General features: G+C 39.3%; 1 protein-coding gene across 5 annotated transcripts in view; it reads right to left on the minus strand.

The window, feature by feature from the left end:
- Positions 1–104: 104 nt before the first annotated feature.
- Positions 105–19,844, minus strand: part of OSMR (oncostatin M receptor) — a 39,599-nt gene continuing 19,859 nt past the window's right edge. For 3 of the 5 annotated variants that reach the window (XM_086869305.1, XM_023944124.2, XM_023944125.2), the window contains 14 exons: positions 18,222–18,494; positions 17,506–17,632; positions 16,077–16,234; positions 13,962–14,098; positions 12,548–12,701; positions 11,951–12,027; positions 11,319–11,541; positions 10,557–10,739; positions 9,206–9,307; positions 8,593–8,772; positions 6,720–6,884; positions 5,006–5,084; positions 4,648–4,720; positions 2,863–3,660 (listed from right to left, as the gene is read on the minus strand). In XM_086869305.1, the coding sequence (XP_086725431.1) occupies positions 3,205–3,660; positions 4,648–4,720; positions 5,006–5,084; positions 6,720–6,884; positions 8,593–8,772; positions 9,206–9,307; positions 10,557–10,739; positions 11,319–11,541; positions 11,951–12,027; positions 12,548–12,701; positions 13,962–14,098; positions 16,077–16,234; positions 17,506–17,632; positions 18,222–18,494 (2,387 nt within the window). In that variant the 3' untranslated portion in view covers positions 2,863–3,204. Of the gene's footprint in view, positions 2,028–2,234; positions 3,661–4,647; positions 4,721–5,005; positions 5,085–6,719; positions 6,885–8,592; positions 8,773–9,205; positions 9,308–10,556; positions 10,740–11,318; positions 11,542–11,950; positions 12,028–12,547; positions 12,702–13,961; positions 14,099–16,076; positions 16,235–17,505; positions 17,633–18,221; positions 18,495–19,844 lie in introns of those variants that run through there. The other 2 variants (XM_023944123.2, XM_086869306.1) reach the window with 2 other exon arrangements.

Here is a 19,844-nt window from a genome sequence, read left to right on the forward strand (position 1 = left end):
ATATTTGTAAGTTACTAGTTAACTAGAACAATCAGAAGCTTCCCAAATATTTTTTTTTATCAAAAACATATTTTACATTAATGCTTTATAAGATACAGAGACTCTTTAATAGTTTACACACCATTTTTATTATTTTAAGAATTTAACATACTGAGAATAATTTTCTCTTATGTGATGGTTTAAGTATTAGCATTTCAACAACAGCTGTGAAAGTTGCATTATGAACAAAAAAAAGGGACTACAGTTTTGAATCATTCAACCATTAATGCAAGACAGATGTTTCAATATATAAAAATTATACACACTTCTCAATATATGCCAAAATACTTTTCTAATCTTCAGTTCTGGTGCCCAGACTGTGCCCTTTGACTGTCACAGAGGCATTATCCTTCCTGGAATCCTCTATTTGTGTGCTTTTTATGCACAGGAGGTTTCACAAAGCACCACCCATCTGAGCCAGGAAGCAGAAGGGTTTAGGGAAAGAGGAGCCTTTCTTTCTTCTCCTTCCCTCATCCAGCAGTCTGGATCTGCATCCAGATAATGGAATTTCATCGGAGCAGGATCTCCCCAGGAACAACCAGGGGATTGAGAGGTGGGAACTCAGCCAGGCCCATGTGTCTCACCCCACCATCAGGAAGGCACAACCAGCTGAACCCACAAACCCCTTCATTCACTTCCTGAGTGGAATGGCTGCAGACAGGTCTCAGTGATAGCAGCTTTTTCAAAGCAGGGAGTTGTGCCTGGTTGGAGCTGTACCCCTGGCAGGAGGAACTGCAGCAATGTCAAAATTTAAAATGCTTTGTGTGATAACTCTGGTTTCTTTGACAACTATGTATGAATTCCTTAGTACATGACTCTTATTTAGAATACCTTTTCAACATTATAGAATAAATACACCTTTTTCTGAAATGTACAGCTCAGAAGTTTTGTATCAGCTGTGACAATGCAGCTCCCATATGTTTATTGGCCTTTTTTCCAGCAGTAAAGCTTTTAAGCTACACAAGTACCTACAATGTGATGAAGCACTCTGGAGAAGCAAGCTTTCATATGCATTATTACTCAAAGAAGAGGTTAAGATAAAGGGAGGATGTTTCCCTGGGATGTATCCATCAAATAGCATCAGCCTTCTCCCTTACCCTCCTCATTCCCTTGCCCTCCAGGAGAACGTGCCCAGCTGTTCCCTTACTCAGCTGTCTGGAGGCTGGAAGGAAGGACCATGCTGCAAACTCTTCTCTGCTTCTCAAGTCTGTGAGCCACCTGCACCAACGCACAGCACACAGATGGGCATTGCATGGCGTGGACTGAACACCTCCAGACACATCTGCCCACCTCTGTGTCTGTACCTCCCTTTTTCCTGGCTGAAAACTCCTCCCTCTATTTGCAGTCAGTGCTTGCCTCAGCACACAGGCTGTACAAGGTCTTAGTGGTTTTCCTGTTGCAACACAGCTTGTGACATTACAACAATATCTGTAAGCAATAGTAGAAAAACTAGATGTGGTTCAGTATAATTCTCTCATTTTTTCTGCAGCTGTTTGGTTTCTAGGAGTCTGTTTAGCTAGTTGAACACAGGGAAGTCAAGTAACTGCATTTTAGCAAACTAGCTGAACATTAAGTTGTCAGACACCATCTTTTCCGCCATTGAGAATCGCTTATGCTGTGCTCTTAAGTTGAAACCATCTCTGTGACAAATTCCAAACACCATAAAGAGCCAAACCAAAGGGCTCCTTGTCCACTGAAGTAAATCTGATAAGATTTTCAGCTACAGTTCCAACTGTACTGCTTCATTACAAATGTATGCTTTCCTAAAATCAAAATGAAAGGCCAAATTCACTGCTGCCTACTGTAGGGATTGAGTGTTACAATAAATTTTTTTGGTTTTGTTTTTTTAACACACTTTAAAACAGTGCTGAGAGATGTAGATGTATGCAGCCTAAATAGGATGTTCTTAACAAATGGGATTCATACACCTGTGCTTCTGACCAGCCTCTCTGGTTCGCTGGTTGGATGGTTGGTTGGTTGGTTGGTTGGTTGGATGGTTGGTTGGTTGGATGGTTGGTTGGTTGGATGGTTGGTTGGATGGTTGGTTGGTTGGATGGTTGGTTGGTTGGTTGGTTGGATGGTTGGTTGGTTGGATGGTTGGTTGGTTGGTTGGTTGGATGGTTGGTTGGTTGGATGGTTGGTTGGTTGGTTGGATGGTTGGTTGGTTGGTTGGTTGGTTGGTTGGTTGGTTGGATGGTTGGATGGTTGGTTGGTTGGATGGTTGGTTGGTTGGTTGGTTGGTTGGTTGGTTGGATGGTTGGTTGGTTGGTTGGGGCTTCCTACGGAAGTACAGGGGTCAATGCCTAAGGTTCAGTTCATGCGTGCAAGCAGAAGATGGATGCCACGTGGTACCACTTCTGTCCTTCTGGAAAATTAACTCCTTCCCACCTAACTCCTTACATCTCTTCAATGAGTAGTTAAGACTACTTTGAAGGGTCTTTAGGCAGAGAAGGCAGAAGTGTGAGGAGCCCCAGCTAAAAGAAATGGAAGTGGGGTCTTCCCTATAAGAATTGATTTCTGTGCTCTTTCACACATCAAGTGTAGTTAGGACACGGGTGAAGTAAAAGCAGGATGATCACTGGATTTGGGTGCTCTGGGCAGCACTCAAATCTTCTAGGAATGAGCCGCAGTGTGTGCAGGGAATGCTGCTACAATGATTCTTGACATCATTTGAGAGAGAGAAAATACAACCCAGCCCCTAAAATGACTGGGCTGGGCAATGCTCCACCCTCCGCAGCACAGTACCCATTGGCTGGGGTGGCCACAGCACACAGAACACTGCAAGAGAAATACACTCCTTGAACAGCACAACCTTCCCCCTTGTTTCATTTGCTCCTCTACAAATAGTTTTAATCTCTGCAAACTAAAGCAGTTCTCTGTATGAGCCCATGACAGATTGCTGTGATGTAACTTCCTGCATAATACAGGCCACAAATCAGCCTATAAATCTCATCTAATGCCCGTAAGTTGTAATGGAACCATAGCACACATAATTCCTGTGTAAAACAGTACTCAAAACTAGTCCAGAAACAACAGCTTTGCCATATTAATGGAAGTCAGGCAGCTGGGTTTGTGAGAGACCTAATCCAAAGAAGTTGTGGTTTTAGGAATTCTCATTTATAGTATATAGCCAAACACTGGATGGACTCACTGGAGGACAGAAGTTCAAAGCCTCCCACCCAGACAGCGTGCATCTGTTTGTGAGATGTATTTCAGACTGTTCTTTCTTTCAGCTGTTTCTCTGGTGGTTGAGGCTGCATCCTCATGAAAAATATCTAAATAGCATTGAGGCTGGTACAGCACCACTGCCTGATTTGTCTTGCCTGCTTCCAGTGTCTTCGGTATTTGGTAGGGATCAGATTCAGTCTTAAGTGGAGAAGAATAAGCAAAGTTCTCAAAACAAGTATGAGTTTGAGGTGTAGGTGTGGGTGCGAAGTTTCTCGCTACGTTTTCACTAGGGTAAATCCAGGAAGAAATGTGACCATCAATCATATCTTCAGTTGGTGTTGAAGATAATGGGCTCCAGGTAACAGGATGCAATTTCTGAGCTTCAGCATTACTGTCAATGGCTAGCATGTCAGGAAGGCAGTCATTTATCTTCAGCACTTTCTCAGAATCAATCTGCAAGAGAATCATTAAACAAAGAAATTACTCAATGAAAGAAGCCCAGAGTAGAGATAGTGATTACTTTAAGGAATTCTAATATTCCTACACAGTTTTTTTTTCATTTACACTTTCCAAGTAAATGAATTTGAAGGAAAACCTACATAGAGGATGCTCAATAGAACTGCATTTTATGTGAAATTTATCAGACTATTTATTTAGAGATTTCTTTTTTAAGTAAACTCACAGTGACTACATTTGAAGAAGGAACCATGTCTCTCTAGTCTAAAGACTTTGCCAGGTTTTTGATGTGTTTTGGTTTTATTTTGAGGCAGAAGCAACAGGAAGACAGCAGCAGTGGCTGTTGTGTGTACCTCACTCCTCACTCTCGTGCTGCTGTTCACTGAACACCAGCAGCCCCACCTGTGCCAAGGCAAGGGCTTTGGAGCCCCCAAATAGCAGCTCCCAGGTCGAAGGGGTACAGAAGAAGCTGAAGGCCCTTTGCCAATCCTCCCAGCCAGGCCTGGCAGTGCCTGGCAGAACCCCCTGCATCCTCCCAGGGCCAGCAAATGCAGGGCCCTGCAGTGTCCTCCCAAGGGAACTGGGAGGGAACACAGCTCACAGGCTGCAGGGAAGTCCAGTGTCCTCTGGGCTGCTGAGTTCAGACAGTGCAGGGGTTTGAACAGTAACAGTGGAGGAATCACCTGCTGATCAAAAGATTGCATTTATTCTCCAGTTGCGCATTTTCATTTTGCAGTAATATGATGCAAAGTAAGCTGGTCATTGCAGAGTCACATGAATGTCAAAAGGAGAGTTTTCCACTGAATGGTAATACTAAACTGTTAATTTGTGTATAATTATTAAATGTTGTCAACACAAAAACTGACAAGAAGTTAATTTTTAAATGTAGTCAACAGAAGAATAGTATATTGTTTGTTTTTTTTTTTCAAATCTACTAAGCAAAGAATGGACAAAGTAAAAACTCTGGATTTTCAATGATCTTACCTTAAAGTCTTTGAATGACAGCACTTTGCTCTTACTAGGACTAGGTATTACAGGACAGCAGCACTCCTTCACCCTGGAAATAAGAGACCAAAACAAATGTAGTTTTTGTTCTTTTATCAAAGCACACTCTACCAGCAGAAGCTACCCATAGATGTGTACAGGCACAGCAGCAGATGACCAGTGTCTCAGAAATGCCACAGGCCAAGTACTTAAAACATCCACACAGTCAGAGAGCCAAAGGAAGAAATTAATGAGGCCTTGCAATGGGCTGGAAGCAACAAACTGCAGCAGTGGTTTGTTAGATTAGTTAGATTAATTATATTCTCTGTCTACAACAGAAACATGCAGTACAACTTACCACATCATCTTCCAGTGGCATATAGCTGCTACTAGGGCTGGAACTATCACTAGCACAGCAACAAAGTACAGCATGTTTGCTGTGGAATAAAAATAACTTTAAAATTTTGTTTTTAACTTCTCACATATTAAATTCAATCCAGATTGAGTTTCTGGGGCAAAAAAACCATCAAGTTTGCATGGGATGCCTGCCACTAACTCAGCAGCAAAACTCTGTGGTCCATGGTTGCAAGGTAGTTTGGCTGGAAGTTCTAGGACATCTCTGTAAGCCTTGAGACCTTCATCCCCTTTACCAGAATGGAATTATAACTAGATTTCTTTTTTTTTTTTATTTTTTTTATTTTTTTTATTTTTTTTATATTGGCATATGAGGAAAATAAACCTTAGCTGTAAGAGTAATTTACAAAAATTAAGGCAATGATAACCTCACAAGTATTGTTTTTGGTTTTCTCTCAGACCCATAGAGAAGACAGATTTTTACTGTGAGGTATGAACAACATCTGCACCTCCATTTTGGACTCCAGCAAGAAAAACATTACACAAGTGTTCAGGTCTCCTAGGATTTATGCCAATTCGGGGATCTCTTAATTTCCTGCTCTCCAGAAGACAGCCTTAGGCTGTGCTGTTCACAAACAGCTGAGGCTCTAGGTGGGCTGAGGGGAGTGCTAGTTAGTGCCTGCTCTCCCTCTGCTCTCCCTCTGCCTTGTCCAGTGCCCTCCTGCCCTGTGCCAGAGAGTTTGTGTATCCCCACACCACAGGAGGGAATGGATGGACACGTTACATTCTCCTTGTTTCTTTTGAGGGTTAATTAAGCCCTTGTCTTTATTCCCTGCTTGGCTGTACAAAGGCATGGCTGGCTAATGGAAGCTAGAGCTTGTGTGCTAGAAGCAGAACTGTGCCTGTGAGGGTGCCATGATGGCCAGACACTGCAGTAGCTAGCCTAAAACATGGAGTCACTTTGTGTTAGCCAATCCTTCCCCTTTTCCCATCCCTTCCCCTTCATCTCCAACCCCAATAAGATTTTCAAAACCAGGCATCTCTAGTTTGGATCCTAAGCTTCACAGGCATGCCGACTGGTATTTTCAAGGGACAAAGTTACGGACAAGTGATTTCCTCTTCTGCTTTGGTGATCAAATCTGCCCAGTTAGCAAAATACTGTGCCCATGCCAACAACTCTTCTGTATTGGCTTATGAAGGAGTGAATTTGGCAATGGTTTTTAGGACTGATGAGAGTAAGAAATTAGAAAGTTCAAAAACTTCAAATTAAAAAAGTTCAAATTAGAAGTTCAAAAGTCCATACAGGAATTACCTGTTTGCACGCAAGTCTGAAGGTATTCCAGTATTAGAAAACCAGTTAAATCCAAACACAATTATTCAATGAGTTCTAACAAACAGGACTCACTAGGCATGCAAATGTGTATCTATTGAGCTATTTCCCAGAAGGATATAAGACTTAAATAAGGTGTAAAATAAATAAGATGTAAATTAGTAAATAAGACTTTAATTAGGATCATTCTAAAAATTTAGAAAAAAATCCTTTCTAATTAGAAGTATCAAAATGTCACTGTATCCAAATGTCATGCTTGTATCATTTCTCAGTCGGATTCTTAAGTGAATGTTGCATTGAATTAAATGTTTTCCCTTAAGAAAGGAAGTTCATTATAACATTTTAAATCCTTCTGCTACAGGACATTATTCACAGTATATGTACTCACAATTATATGGCGTATCTATGTATCTAAAGTTAACAATGGGAGTCTCTCCTCCACCTGTAAATGCTTTAACCACTATTTTGTACTTTGTGTTTGGCATCAGGTGTTTCACAGTGTATCTCTTTTCTTCTGGGTTGTCAATCGTGTATTTACATAGCTCTGATTCATCTAAAACAAAACAAATAAGGTAGAATCACAGGATCAAAGAATGCTTTTGGATAGAAGGGACCCTAAGGATTACCTAGTTCCATCTCCTCTGCCATGGACAGGGACACCTTCCCCTCAAACAGGTTATTCAGCCCCATCCAGCCTGGCCTTCAACATTTCCAGACATGGGGCATCCACAGCTTCTCTGGGTAACCTGTTCCAGAGCCTCATTACCCTCACAGTAAATCTTCTCCCAATAGCTATTCTAAGCCTATGCTTTCTGTTTAAAACCACTACCACTTGTCCTATTAGTACAGGCCTTGGTAAAAAGTCTCTTTCCATATTTCTTATAAGCCCCCTGTTAGGTACTGAAAGGTTGCACTAAGTTGTCCCCAGAATATTACAAAACCAGTTAACTGAAATAACAAGACATTTGCAATCTGCCTTCTTTGTAATTTGCACACTTTCTTCTGGGAAAGATGATACATTCTGACTCACTGCCACTGGCTGAACTCACATCCCTTCTAACTGGACTGGCCACAGCATTGCCCTTCTCTGGCAGACACCTAACAACTTGTTGTCAAAGCCTACACCTTGTTTATTTTAATTTCTTTTTCCTCAAGCATTGTACCAGAATTTGAATTTTGCCATTTCTTTTTCTCTTTTTTTACCAGAATCCTGTAGCCCTTAAGCTTATGTCAATTTCTTTGAAGATAATCAAAAGCAAAAAATCTCTGCCTGAAAAAAGAGCTCTTTTGCCTCTCTATTGTGCAACTCCCAAACCCCAGGGAGAAATGGGTTAGCTTATTTCTGCTGTTTTCAGTCACACCCCTTGTCTGCTAACAGAAGCAGTGAAGCAGAAAATCTTTGATTTAAACTTTTTAAAGTCTAACTGAATTACTTACAGAATTATGGTACTTATATAGTTAGTTCAGTTCTGACAAGAACTTCTACATAAGCCTCCCTCAGTTCAAACTTTGCTTTTCATACTGGCACTAGTCTAATCAGCAGAAAAACACAGGACCTGACCCAAGCAGAAGACGAGGCAAAGAAAAAAAATAAAATGTATTCCTTTAATGTATTGGAAACATCTGAGAATTATAATGGACCAAAGTCATCTGGAGCAGTTTTGCATGTGAAACAGAAAAGTCTGATAGAAATTTGTGGCTTTGTGCCACTTCACAGCTCAATTCTGCTGAAAGAACTCCACTGTAGAGCATACACACAAATACTTTCACTAAAAAAGAATTTACATGGGAATTTACATTATAAAGTGCTCCAATTTTGAAGGAAATGAAGTGTATCCCATCTGTTTCTAAAATACCCCAAATCCTAGTAAGACTAACATACTTCTTATAACTTTTATCCAAGTAGACCACAAACAGATGTTTTTCAACATTAATCGAGAACTCACATCACAAGAGGCAGAGCCCCTCCTATAGTATCTTTCATAGTACCTTTTATAGTACCAAAGGAGTCTATTCTGGAGCTAAAAAAAGAATCATGGATAACAGGATGCAGGCTGTAAATCATTAAAAATCCAGAAATCATTTCTGCCTACCAGCACCTCATGCACCGAGAGGAACCAAAGACAACAGGTGTTGAAATCTAGAGATGGCTTAATGAGCTAGTCAGACTGCCTAATGTGAACCTTCCAAGATGCTGCAATACCAACAAGTCTTTCACCTCTATCAATGACACAATTTTCTGTGGCAGAGAGCTCAGTTACCTGAAAGAATGTGCTTTTTAGATCCTTTCAGATTGCAGTTCCCTTCTATAGGTGACACATAAACATGGTAGCCTCTTATAAAACCAGGCTCTGACTCATTTGTGAGATAAGAATCCCAAGACAGTGTTACTGAATTGTAACTTAGGTCAACTTTTCTCACAATAGGGTCAAGACGAGGAGCTGGAAGAAAGGAAATGGGAATTAAACTTGCAATTATTCTTCAAGAGTATTTTCTCTTATCATTTGAAAAATTCACACTCCCATGTGGTGTTTACGTTCATATCTTTCTTGTATTAAAAAGCTGAACAAAGCCAAAGTTCTCTACAAAAACTGACAGCTTCACAGAGCCTTCATGCATCTATACAATACATGAATCAATAACTGATAATAACAGCTTTGTTTAGCTCTCCTAATAAACATGGGCTCTGCCTGGTCACTGCACTACACAAATACCATCCATGTAGATGTTTATACAGAACTTTTAAATGCCTCACTGAAGATACAGAAAGGACACAAAAAACCAATTTCATCCAGCTGTAGGAGGAGGCAATTATTCTATTTGTGACAGATCAATTTAGCAAATGCACAAGCCCCAAACATGTTGCTAACTTACGCAGCTCCCTGAGATAACCAATCTTCTTTTCCAGCAAGGAGGCTCTATTAGCAACAGAGCCATAGATGCGGAATTTGTATCTCACCCCCGGAACAAAAGCAGCTAAAAAACATTTGAACAAAAATAGGTTACAGACTGTTTTCCAGTGTTACCTTTATTTAATTGTTTCCTACAGAGGTCAACAACCTATTGGACACATTCTCTGAGTGCTATTGTGCTATTAAAGCATCTGAAAGAAACAGAACAGAGGGCGAGCCAATTCTTGGTGTGCATTAAGTGAATTAAACACATTTATTCTGTCTGAAAGAGCAAACTGGGAGAGGGGTTTATATTTTTTTTTGCTATGTGGTATTCAAGGTGACTGAACAATAGACTCCAAATGCACCAAAAATAAAGACAATTTCATTCACATTTCTGGCACAGGCAAAGGCTGTGCTTTGGAATATTTGATATATATCCAGGTACCAGGATTCCTGGTTGTCCTCACTGACATCTGCTCCCATTCACATTAAGCAAGTGCAAACTACTGAAGAATTTGACAATGCTCTTCCCATGTGCTACCCACAGTCCCCTTCATCACGTGCAGGTTTCTGCATGTTTGTGTGAACTGGAGTTCCATTATTGCAAATGTATGTGTGTTCAATCAAATTTTGTTCAAATGAGTTTCATTCTCAAGTGAGCTCTCAGCTTGAGAGACTCTAGCAAAGCTAAATTCTTGCAGCTGTGGAAGTGTATCAGAGCAACTTTCACACAGACAAAAAGGATTTAGGTCAAATGGCCATAGCCAGGGAAAAAAAAACCTGCAACTGATCCTAAGCAAGGTACTGAGACACCTCATTTGTGGCACACTGACAGCACCAAACCTCTCACTACACTGTGGGTTTAAATTGCCTGAGTCTAAACTTCTGATCCACGTTACAGATAGGATAGAGGTCCTTTCTACATCTCTCTTGCTAAATTATTTTAACTACTTCATTAACCTCACCATCCTCTTTCAAGATGCTGCTATAAGCCACTCAGAAGAGGTTTTGTCTAAAATACTGTGTTGACTTTTCTAATATATTTTTACTATTATTATACAAATATATGTAACATATTTTTGACTATTCTAATATGTTTTCTAATATAGTATCCTGCCTTCCAGGGCATAATGGTGCTGGTACATTTGTGTTGTCTATTTAATTTGGTAGGAAAAACATGATGTCACATGCCTTTGAAGAACTGCACCTGCACAGCACAGAATTCAATACTCATAAAATCTTCATAAAATGATTTGTTTTCTAAATTCAATTAATGCCCACAGCTCGAAGGACTGCTGCACAGTCAGAAAGAATAGTTGTTTGGCTTTCACCTGAGCTGATCACAGCACTGGAAGTGTTTGGTCCAAATCTCTTCCACAGCAAATCACAAGGCTGCAACCTGGGAAAGTTACACCAATCAATAATGTAACTGTCATATATACTTCTGGGCTCCCACGTGATAAAAATGCCATCATCTGTACCATTAACCTGTCCTTCCTTAAGCTTTTTGATACCTAGGAATGAACAAAACAGAATCTCTTATTATTGTCCTGCATGATACTTTGGACTCATACATGAAGATCAGTACAGTTCCTACACTAACCAGTTGAAAACAACAATAAAAGTGTTGCATTCCTCTACTAAATAAATGCCATATGGGGTCTTTCACATACTGAAAGCTAACAGGTCAGAAACCATCCAGTAATTGTTACTCTGTATTCACAAAAAAAATCATCTGCAGAAACCTAGAGTCAGAGGGTCACATGAGGCTAACCACACTGGCACTGGCTGCACCATCAAGGCACCTACTGCAGGTCTGACACCCTAGTTTTAGGCTAAATGCATTTTGCTCTGTGAAGACATCATTATTATTATCATTATTATTAACATTATTATTATTATGAAGGCATTTCACCTCAATAAACATACAGCTGCCACCCTGTAGGAGAAAATACAGTCATAATTTTCAGACAGCAGTGACATGAGTTAAGAGGTAAGGTCAATATGTTGCCCAGGATGATAAATTATGACTTCACTCAAAACAGGTAGAAACAAAGCTCTAATAATGTAATTATAACTGAAAATACTCCTACTGTTATCTGTAGCTCTAGAGATGATCAATACTGAAGGAAGTGAAAAATTAACATTGTTCTTTGCCATGATACTGATTCTATAGGAATGGTTATCAATGAAAATCCTTGTGCTGTTGTAGACTGAAGAAAAGGAGATGCTTTCAGGCTTGGAGCCATCTTCTATTTTTTCCCAGGTTACTTCATAGGAAATAATTTTTCCATTTGCTTGAAAACTTGGTGTTTGCTGAGAAAAAAAGTTATGGAGGAAGAGAATAACTTAGTAAATTTTCCTGAAAAAATATGAGAGGATCATTTAGAATTTTAAATAACTAACAGGATGTGTTATTTCTATAAGAATATAAACTTTTGTTTCCATACATTCATACATACACTGGTTGAAATGGAAATGCAGCAGTCTTGGTAATGGTACCTGACTTGTTCTAATACTTAGAAAAACAGAATTGCATGTTTGAAATTCCAGGACAGCGCACCATCATAGCTCCATGTGCTCTGAGATATTTTATATACAATTTGTTTTAGATTTGTAAAAGTCATTTTCATACTGAATTGCTATCAGCTGCACACAAATCATGGGAGAAATTTCCAGCCCCTTTATGAAGGTCATTGCTTCTTTTTCTGTGGGGATATCTCACCTTCCAGAACAAGGTCACATTTCGTCCCCCCAGAACTGGTGTAATTTCTCTCCATATGTCCAGTTTCCCTGATGGAGCTGCAATAAATACAGCAAAGCAAGAAAATGAGACTGCTCTGGGTGCTGAAAGGATAAGCAGTTTAACTGCTTCCTCCCGTTTGAAGAAACCCCACTCACAACACCTCCTTTTCCCCATCACTCCCAGGTCTTGCCCAAACATTATCCTTTAACATAATTTTCCCTTTTTCTGAATTAAAGTCTGCTTAATTTCCCTAGAAAATCTTTGCTTGCAGTCACCAGACTTGTTCCCGCCTCTGCACTATTCCTCCAGGCCTCACTGGGCGCTGTAACTCAGTCTGTCCACCTTCCCAGCCAGCTGGATTTCCTACTGCCTGCACTGGAGGGAATGTCCAAGACATTGCCTATAGGAGGTAGGCTGACGATTATTATCTTCTTGAAGTTTGCTTAGCATGTTTCTTTTATGCATGCAACAGACCTCTGCTTTAGCTACACAATGGAAGAGTAAAAACAAACAGCAAAAAGAGGTGGCGAGCACGGAGCATCCCTCAAACTCTGCTTCTCAACGGGTTGGACATACTTCCTTCCTTTGTTCTGGTGGTCAGGGGTTGGCTCCACTCACTCCACCTCCAGAAGTGCTTGGCCACCCCGCAGCGCACCCTGGCCGTGTACTCAGTGTACGGCTGCAGCCCACGCACCGTGACACGCTTTGAGTCCACCTCAGAGCTGTTGTGCTGCAAAACACAAAGATACACCAGGCACAGCTCAGAACAGTGTCCTCAGCAAGGTGTTCTCTGAGAAAATAGCTCTTCCTCTAGAAACTCCAGAAGAGCTAGTTAGGCTTCACTTGGGAAAGACAGTCATGGAATAACAATCAAAAAAAGCAAATAATGCACAAGATCAAAACAGTGGGAGATCCAAAAAGCGGGCTGGAAGCCACCTCTGTGTAACTGAGTCACTCAGAACCCTCCACATGAGTACTTCTTACATCCAGAAGGCAATTTACTGAGCTCTTGCCCTCATAAAGTCTTGGGCTATTACCTCATATAAAAGTAGGATGTTCCATATCTATGTAGAGCAATCTGCAGCTAGCTTTTTCTTCCATTTTTTTCCCCAGCCTTTACCCCACTCTCTCCTACGAGACAGAATGAGTTCTAGTAAGAGTCAAAAAGCCAGCATGCTTTTAAGCCTCTCCTCAGAACTGTCTCCAGCAATGGCCAGCTGCAGTGGTCACTTGATCTGACAGCTCTTAAGCCACAATCAGGACAGAACACAGCTTGACTGTGATTTCACTGTGCCTTTTTAATGTGCTAAAGGCAAGCTACCTTCTAAGAAAAGAGCTACAGGGAAGTAGCATGGGAAAAGTAGATGGGCAAAGAGTCCATCGGCCTCACTGTTTATGGAAGAGGTGAACAAATTAAGGAATCTACTCAAATTATCTTCACAGAGATTGAAGAGGAAGGGAAGAAAAAGTGTTCTGGGATTCCATCACTAGAAACCAGACTCACTACCATCAACTACAGTCAATAGCACACAGAAAGAGCTTGGACTGATACAAAAGAAATCTTCAACACTGCTCTGTTGTGGGTGAAATAGCATGAGCAATTAAAACAAATCAAGATTACCAGTAGCTAATATATATATACATGTATTTATAATACAGCTTTACAATTATTAAGCCCTTCAGTATTTTCACTAATTTCAACAAATCTCAGAATCCATCCAACAGAACACTGAGCCACAGTCAGACCAGTTAACACCATGTACTTCTGGCATGGTACAGACAGTGTTTGAAGTGTGAACTAGAGCCAACAGTGGCTGTCCATATGGACCACATAATCAGTGTAGAGCTTGGGAAGCAAACAAATCCAGAAAACAAGCACATCAACATGCTCACAAGATTTACAGCGCATTTGTATTGCTAGGGAATTATTTTTTAATAACATCAGAAAGATCCTCACTATATTTTTGTTTAGGAAATTCAGGTTTCATACCAGTTCTACTTTGCCGTCAGGTTGGAGCACTTCAGTCTGACAAAAGAGGTCAATTTCATAGTTTTCATAATTCCAGTGTAATGTAATTTCTGTATCTGTGCAATCTTCCCAAACCTGGAAAGGTGCAGTGGGATAAACTGGCAATAGAAAAACTGAGTTAGCTCTTGTAAAACATAAAATATACGCAATAGTATGTTAATATTAATATTTTAGCTGAGTAGTAAAATTTTTTTCTCCTAATCTAGAAGAAACATGAATTATAGAAGTTCATTTCAGAATGTGAATGTAAATGTAAGTAAATATTTAAAGGTTCAAAAAAATTCCTTGTGCTGACTTAGAAATGTTTTAAAACATCATGGACAAAAGAAAGAAACACATTTATTGCAAATCATTAAAATTCTCTAATTCAGTGCTTGGCAGAAATTCCTGATGTAACATGGTAAAATTTGACACATTTCTACAGCCCAGAATTGGGCCTCTTTGACAGAAATTTTATTCACAACTCTAACACTGACTCCTGTCAGTAGGTATCCTCCAGTAAACAGTGCCAGTTCTACTTCTTCCAGAAAATTTCTGAGATCCTTTACTGCTGTATAAGAGTATTCAGCAAGTGAAGTAAATCTCAAGCTCTCCCACATTATCTGTATAATAATGAGGAATGCAACGCAATGTGAGGGCATGGCAATGCAAGTGAGTGCTATGCTTATACCCTTGGCCATTTATCCTAAAGCTTCATGAATTACATTACTGAATTACACTACTCCATGAAATAAAATTTGAGGACTTTCACACTCAAAAGAGTTTGTATTTTATATAGAAGGTCCAAATTACCACATGCAGAATTGGAAACAATGGATTTACATTTTCTTTTACTTACTGTCATCCTTTAAGTAAGGAAAGTTCTAATGTAAATATTTGCAGGATCAGAAAAAACATGGAGGATTTCACAGGAATCACTATTTAAAAACTTACCTCATCACACATATTACACATAATTTCTTTAACTTGCAACTATCACTAGGACTGGAAAATAATATTGTAGTAAAATTTAAATGTACTTATCACACTGAATGTAAACTATTCTAGCCTGACTTCCCATGAAAACTGAGTTTATGACATTGTGTTGTCTCCCTACAACCTGACAGTTTACTCCCCCACTTTCCTGACCTGTTCCTTCCACTTCCAAACAATCAGATAATCAAATTTTAGAATTCTTATGCCTCAGACATTTAGCATAAATTCCTTCAAATAAAAAAGCGTGGCTAGCAAAACTGTCAGCAATGTCTCTGAGGAAGGAAGCATTGCCAGGATGCAGTAGTTACACCATCAGCCTCATAGGCCATTGTCTTGCCAACTTCCAAGCTGCACAAAGCACATGTTGTCTCCTGGTTCTTCAGACAGGTCAGGCAGTCACAGAACCTGGGGAACACTGAAGAAGACTCAAGGAGAACTGGAAATACTGCTGGAGAATGAAGAAATATCCACCTGATTTGAGGCAGGAGTAGGAAGGAATTTATGGGACCTGGTGCCCACTGGGTCATTCCTTCATAAAGGACACAACTACTAGGGAATAAGGAACAACAGCCATTAGATATTCCTCAGAGAATAACCTGGCTTTTGCCACTGATGAACTACTCTTTCTCCCTTACAAAAGCACAGTGGAAGTTATTGCCCCATATTAGGACCAAGAACAGGTTAGCACCATCACTTCTTTCCCAGCAATAGCTCTTACACATGAACCACACCTCGTATCATACCCATTTCCAAGTAACCTACACAGACATTTTGCTTAAACTCCCCATTTTATATCCTTGCATCATTTTGCTTTCTCTTCCACTAACCAGCTTCAACAAAGCGGCAGATTTTGAACCATTAAGGGCTCATTCCAATAACCAGATCTGACCCTTGGAGTATAAAGCTGTTTTCTACTGTTAATACAACTTTCCAAAGCTGAAACTGAAGAGAGAGCAGATAACTATAGCACAGGGACAGATAAGTAATTAAACCATGAAGATAAAAATCAAGGACTTCTATACTTCAAACCAAGACACAGTAATATCAAGCTCAGAAGGAGCAACAAAAAGCCCTAAACAAAGACACAGAAAAAAGCCTTACTTCTGTGATTTACATCAAAAACATCTGCAGCAGTTTTCTTTCCCAGTGGGTTTTCCACAGTCACTGTGACATTCCAGATCCACTGCTGGCCTATATCCCAAGAGCAGGAGCACTGCTTAGAACAACTTGCTTTGCACAGAGGTGTTTTCTGGGATGACCTATCAAAGAAAGGGAGAGGTAGGAAGCAGGGCAAAGAGAGAGAAAGATGCTTTCCATAATATACAGTCAACATAGGTCTTGGAAGTTTCTGATGTCCAATTAGAATACAGCATCATAAAAAATAAGGCTGAAGGGCCTTATGTAAGAAGTCACCCACTTCTTTCCCTTAGCTTGAAATATGATGAATAGAACTACTTTTAAAATAGAGTTTCCTTAGAAATATCCAGGTTTGTCTTTTTAAGATACAGCTACATTGCTTTTAGAAATTTCCTTACTGATTGTCTAAATCAAGGACTTATTTGCCAAGACTTAAATAATTTACATGTTTACCATTACACTTTTAAATGAAGTTGTAATTTCAACTGCATCTTGAAGTGCATCTTCTAACCTTCCATTTTTAAATCATCATTACAGTATCTTTAAGTGAGTGATGTAGAGACCAGGAAGGTATGTGCAATGCTGGCCTGTTTTCTGCTGAGATCTTTTGATGAAGGTTTGCTGTGATTATGAGGTTTCTGTCCTGGTTTATGAGTTTCCTTTTCTCTGCAGGCCTTGCTGTAAAGTCCCTCTCCTCATGTAAGGGCCATGTCTGATACACCACAGCTGTGTAGCCTTGACTTTAGCCTTGACTGCTAAAGAAAGAGCTATGAGAAAGTCTGCAGATTAATTTTTTTTTTTTTTTTTTTTAAATAAAGAAGCCAGATGAAACTACAGAAATTATAGACACAAGAAGGATATTTGAGATAGGACTGTCAGTAGCTCAAGGACTCAAGAAGGAAAACATCAGCATGTAAAGCTCTAAAATCCTAAAGTAAGACAACTAGGGAGGTTAATCAGGCGGAGTGCTAACTTTGAGTCAGCATTAGTGTCAGTGGATCATGAGCACACTAATACCCAGCCTACCAGCTAATCAGATCCTACTTATCTATTGTGTGTGCTACCCAATAAGTATGTTGTACTTTTTAAGTTATCTACATCCTGATGTCAGGGTGTCTTCATACCTACTGAATGCTATCCAAATATATTAACTCAAAAGAGTGGTTAGAATAAGCTTTATCAGGCAGAACTTGATCTAAACTTTGTTAAAGTGAACAGAGCAGTTCTGCACTGCTCAAGCTCTGTTAAATAAGTGATCAGTGAAGTGGAAAAACGCAAGCAGATAATTAATTACATGAAGACAAAGCATTTCCACAGATTCTAAAGGAAAGAAGGAAAGAAGGTGAGCGTTTGGTACAGCACAGATCAGAGTTAAAATAACAATAAGACTTACGTTTTAGACAAGGTGTATCGTGGTAAATTCTGTCCATAGAGATAGGTCTCTCCTTCTGTCCAAGTACATGTTACTCTTTTCATGTCTTGAGTTTGGCAGTAAAAATCTTTAGGTGTATCAGGTGGTTCTTGTCAGATGAAATAACCAAAAACCAAGAAAATCATGGCAGTCAAGGCAAAGCATATCAACCTCTTTAATACATTAACAAGCTAGATATAATAGATAAGTATGAAGTCTGATTTACTATAGATGTTGTTACTGAAATTATGCTTATTCAATGACCACTGCAGGGATAGCCAGGATAATACCATGAGTCAATAGCAATCAAACACTTTTATATTCTAATATAGTTTTTTTATACTCATCCACTCATTTAGTCAATCTGTATTATTTTCTATCTTTAAAAATTGCTGTTAGCCTTTGAAAAGGAGACTGTGCTGAGCTTTTACCACATGCACATAGACAATGAAGTTGAATTCCTAAATGGGTGGGTATATTTGTGAATCAACCACCTGTCATAGGGCCAATTAATTTAATGCTATTTTTTCCTGCTTTCTCTATATAAGTTTACAGATCTCAAGTCAGACAGAGTTCAGCCAGACATGATGAGACCATGACAACTTACAGCAAGCTTTTTTCCCTGGTCCATTTTTTCTACAGTCATTCTTGAGTTTATAACAAGAGGAAAATAAAACTGAAAAAATGTGTTTACTTACTACCCACAAAAAAAGCTGCCTGATACAACCGTTCATCTTCATCGTAACAGTAGACATGTATGTTAGACCCTTTGTCATGTGATAGATTTTCCACAGTGAGAAGTCTGACTTGACTGTTTGTGTACTTGAAAACATCAACAGCTGGGTATACAGAAAATTCCTTAATGGTTTGACCTTTCCCTCCTATGCAGCAAAGAGTGATATCAGAGCCTTCTGCTAAAAATTTTTCTTTTGGAAAGATTTGTGGCCCACTTCTATTTGAAGTGTCCAGGCCTGCAAATTAAAAAAAAAAAACCAAAATATTTCAAAATCTGCTCAAGGCAACAGTCTTCAGTCAGACCACAAAATTAAGCATTTACACATGAAATGGCTAACATTACATTATCCATTCATAGACTTTCATTCAGTATTCTTTCCAATATAGAGATTAATTTCACATGTAATAATACGTTTCTCTTAAAGTCTTAAACATGTAATGTAGTCCAACAAACTACGTAAGACACTAAATCTGTTTTACTGCCTTTCACTCAGAGAAAACAAGTTTTCTGTCAAGAATCACCTTTAAAAAGAACATCATCTCCTGCTCGTATGTACAGGCTATTTGTTGCTTATATCCAAAATGCCTGCTCTTGAAGACAAGGATGGCAAATTCTGTCCGTAGAGATAGGTCTCTCCTTCTGTCCAAGTACATGTTACTCTTTTCATGTCTTGAATTTGGCAGTAAAAATCTTTAGGTGTATCAGGTGGGTCTTGTCAGATGAAATGACCAAAACCCAACAAAATCATGGTAGTCAAGGCAAAACTTACTTGGAGCAATGGTCTACAACAACATCACAGTCTGATGCTTGTGCAGAGCTCAACTAAGAGGAGTCAACATTGACTCAATCAGATCAGTAAGGGGATAATCGACTTGGAATGAGAATCCCATAGCTTTCTATGTTGGACTGCTTGCTGGATGGAAAAGTTAGTAAAATTGAAGTGACTCACAGTTTTTTACACATATTGCACAGGTAAAATCTAGTCTCAAGAATCTGGTCCAAAAAGCTGGTGACATTTGGAGTTACTGTCTTTCAGAGAGCTCTAAATCAAGTCTGTAAAGTGGGATCAGTTTGTCACCAAGAAACAGTATTTTTGAGCCCTACCCATTCACAACTGAAAAAAATAAAATCTTCAAGACTGAGGATATTATGGGACAAAAAAGAGTCTTCCATCCTACTGTCCATAATATAACAAGAGGGAGATGAGTGCCATAATCCAAATATGAACACCAGTGACCCCTCTTCTACATACATTATGTCTCCAGTATCTAAAAGCCCTTGCTGCTCCAAATGAGTATTTCATTATAAAATCACTACAGTATATTTTCTAAAGTAGTTAGATATTTTGTTTAAACAAGATTCCCTGGGAGCCAAACTGTTCTAGTAAGACATGGTAATAAAAAAAAAAGACAAATTTTATGTCATTAATTACATTATTGGTTCACTCTCTGTCTATTCTTATATAATTCACAGGACATTCATTCCAAGTGAAATAAGGAGATGACTTGTTCCTTTTTCTCTGCTTCTGTAATACCAATTCAAACTATGAATTCCAGACAAAAGCAACAAATTCACCAGATTATGT

Source organism: Cyanistes caeruleus, chromosome Z, assembly GCF_971803275.1.
Source record: "Cyanistes caeruleus chromosome Z, bCyaCae1.hap1.1, whole genome shotgun sequence".
Classification (NCBI taxonomy): Eukaryota; Metazoa; Chordata; class Aves; order Passeriformes; family Paridae; genus Cyanistes; species Cyanistes caeruleus.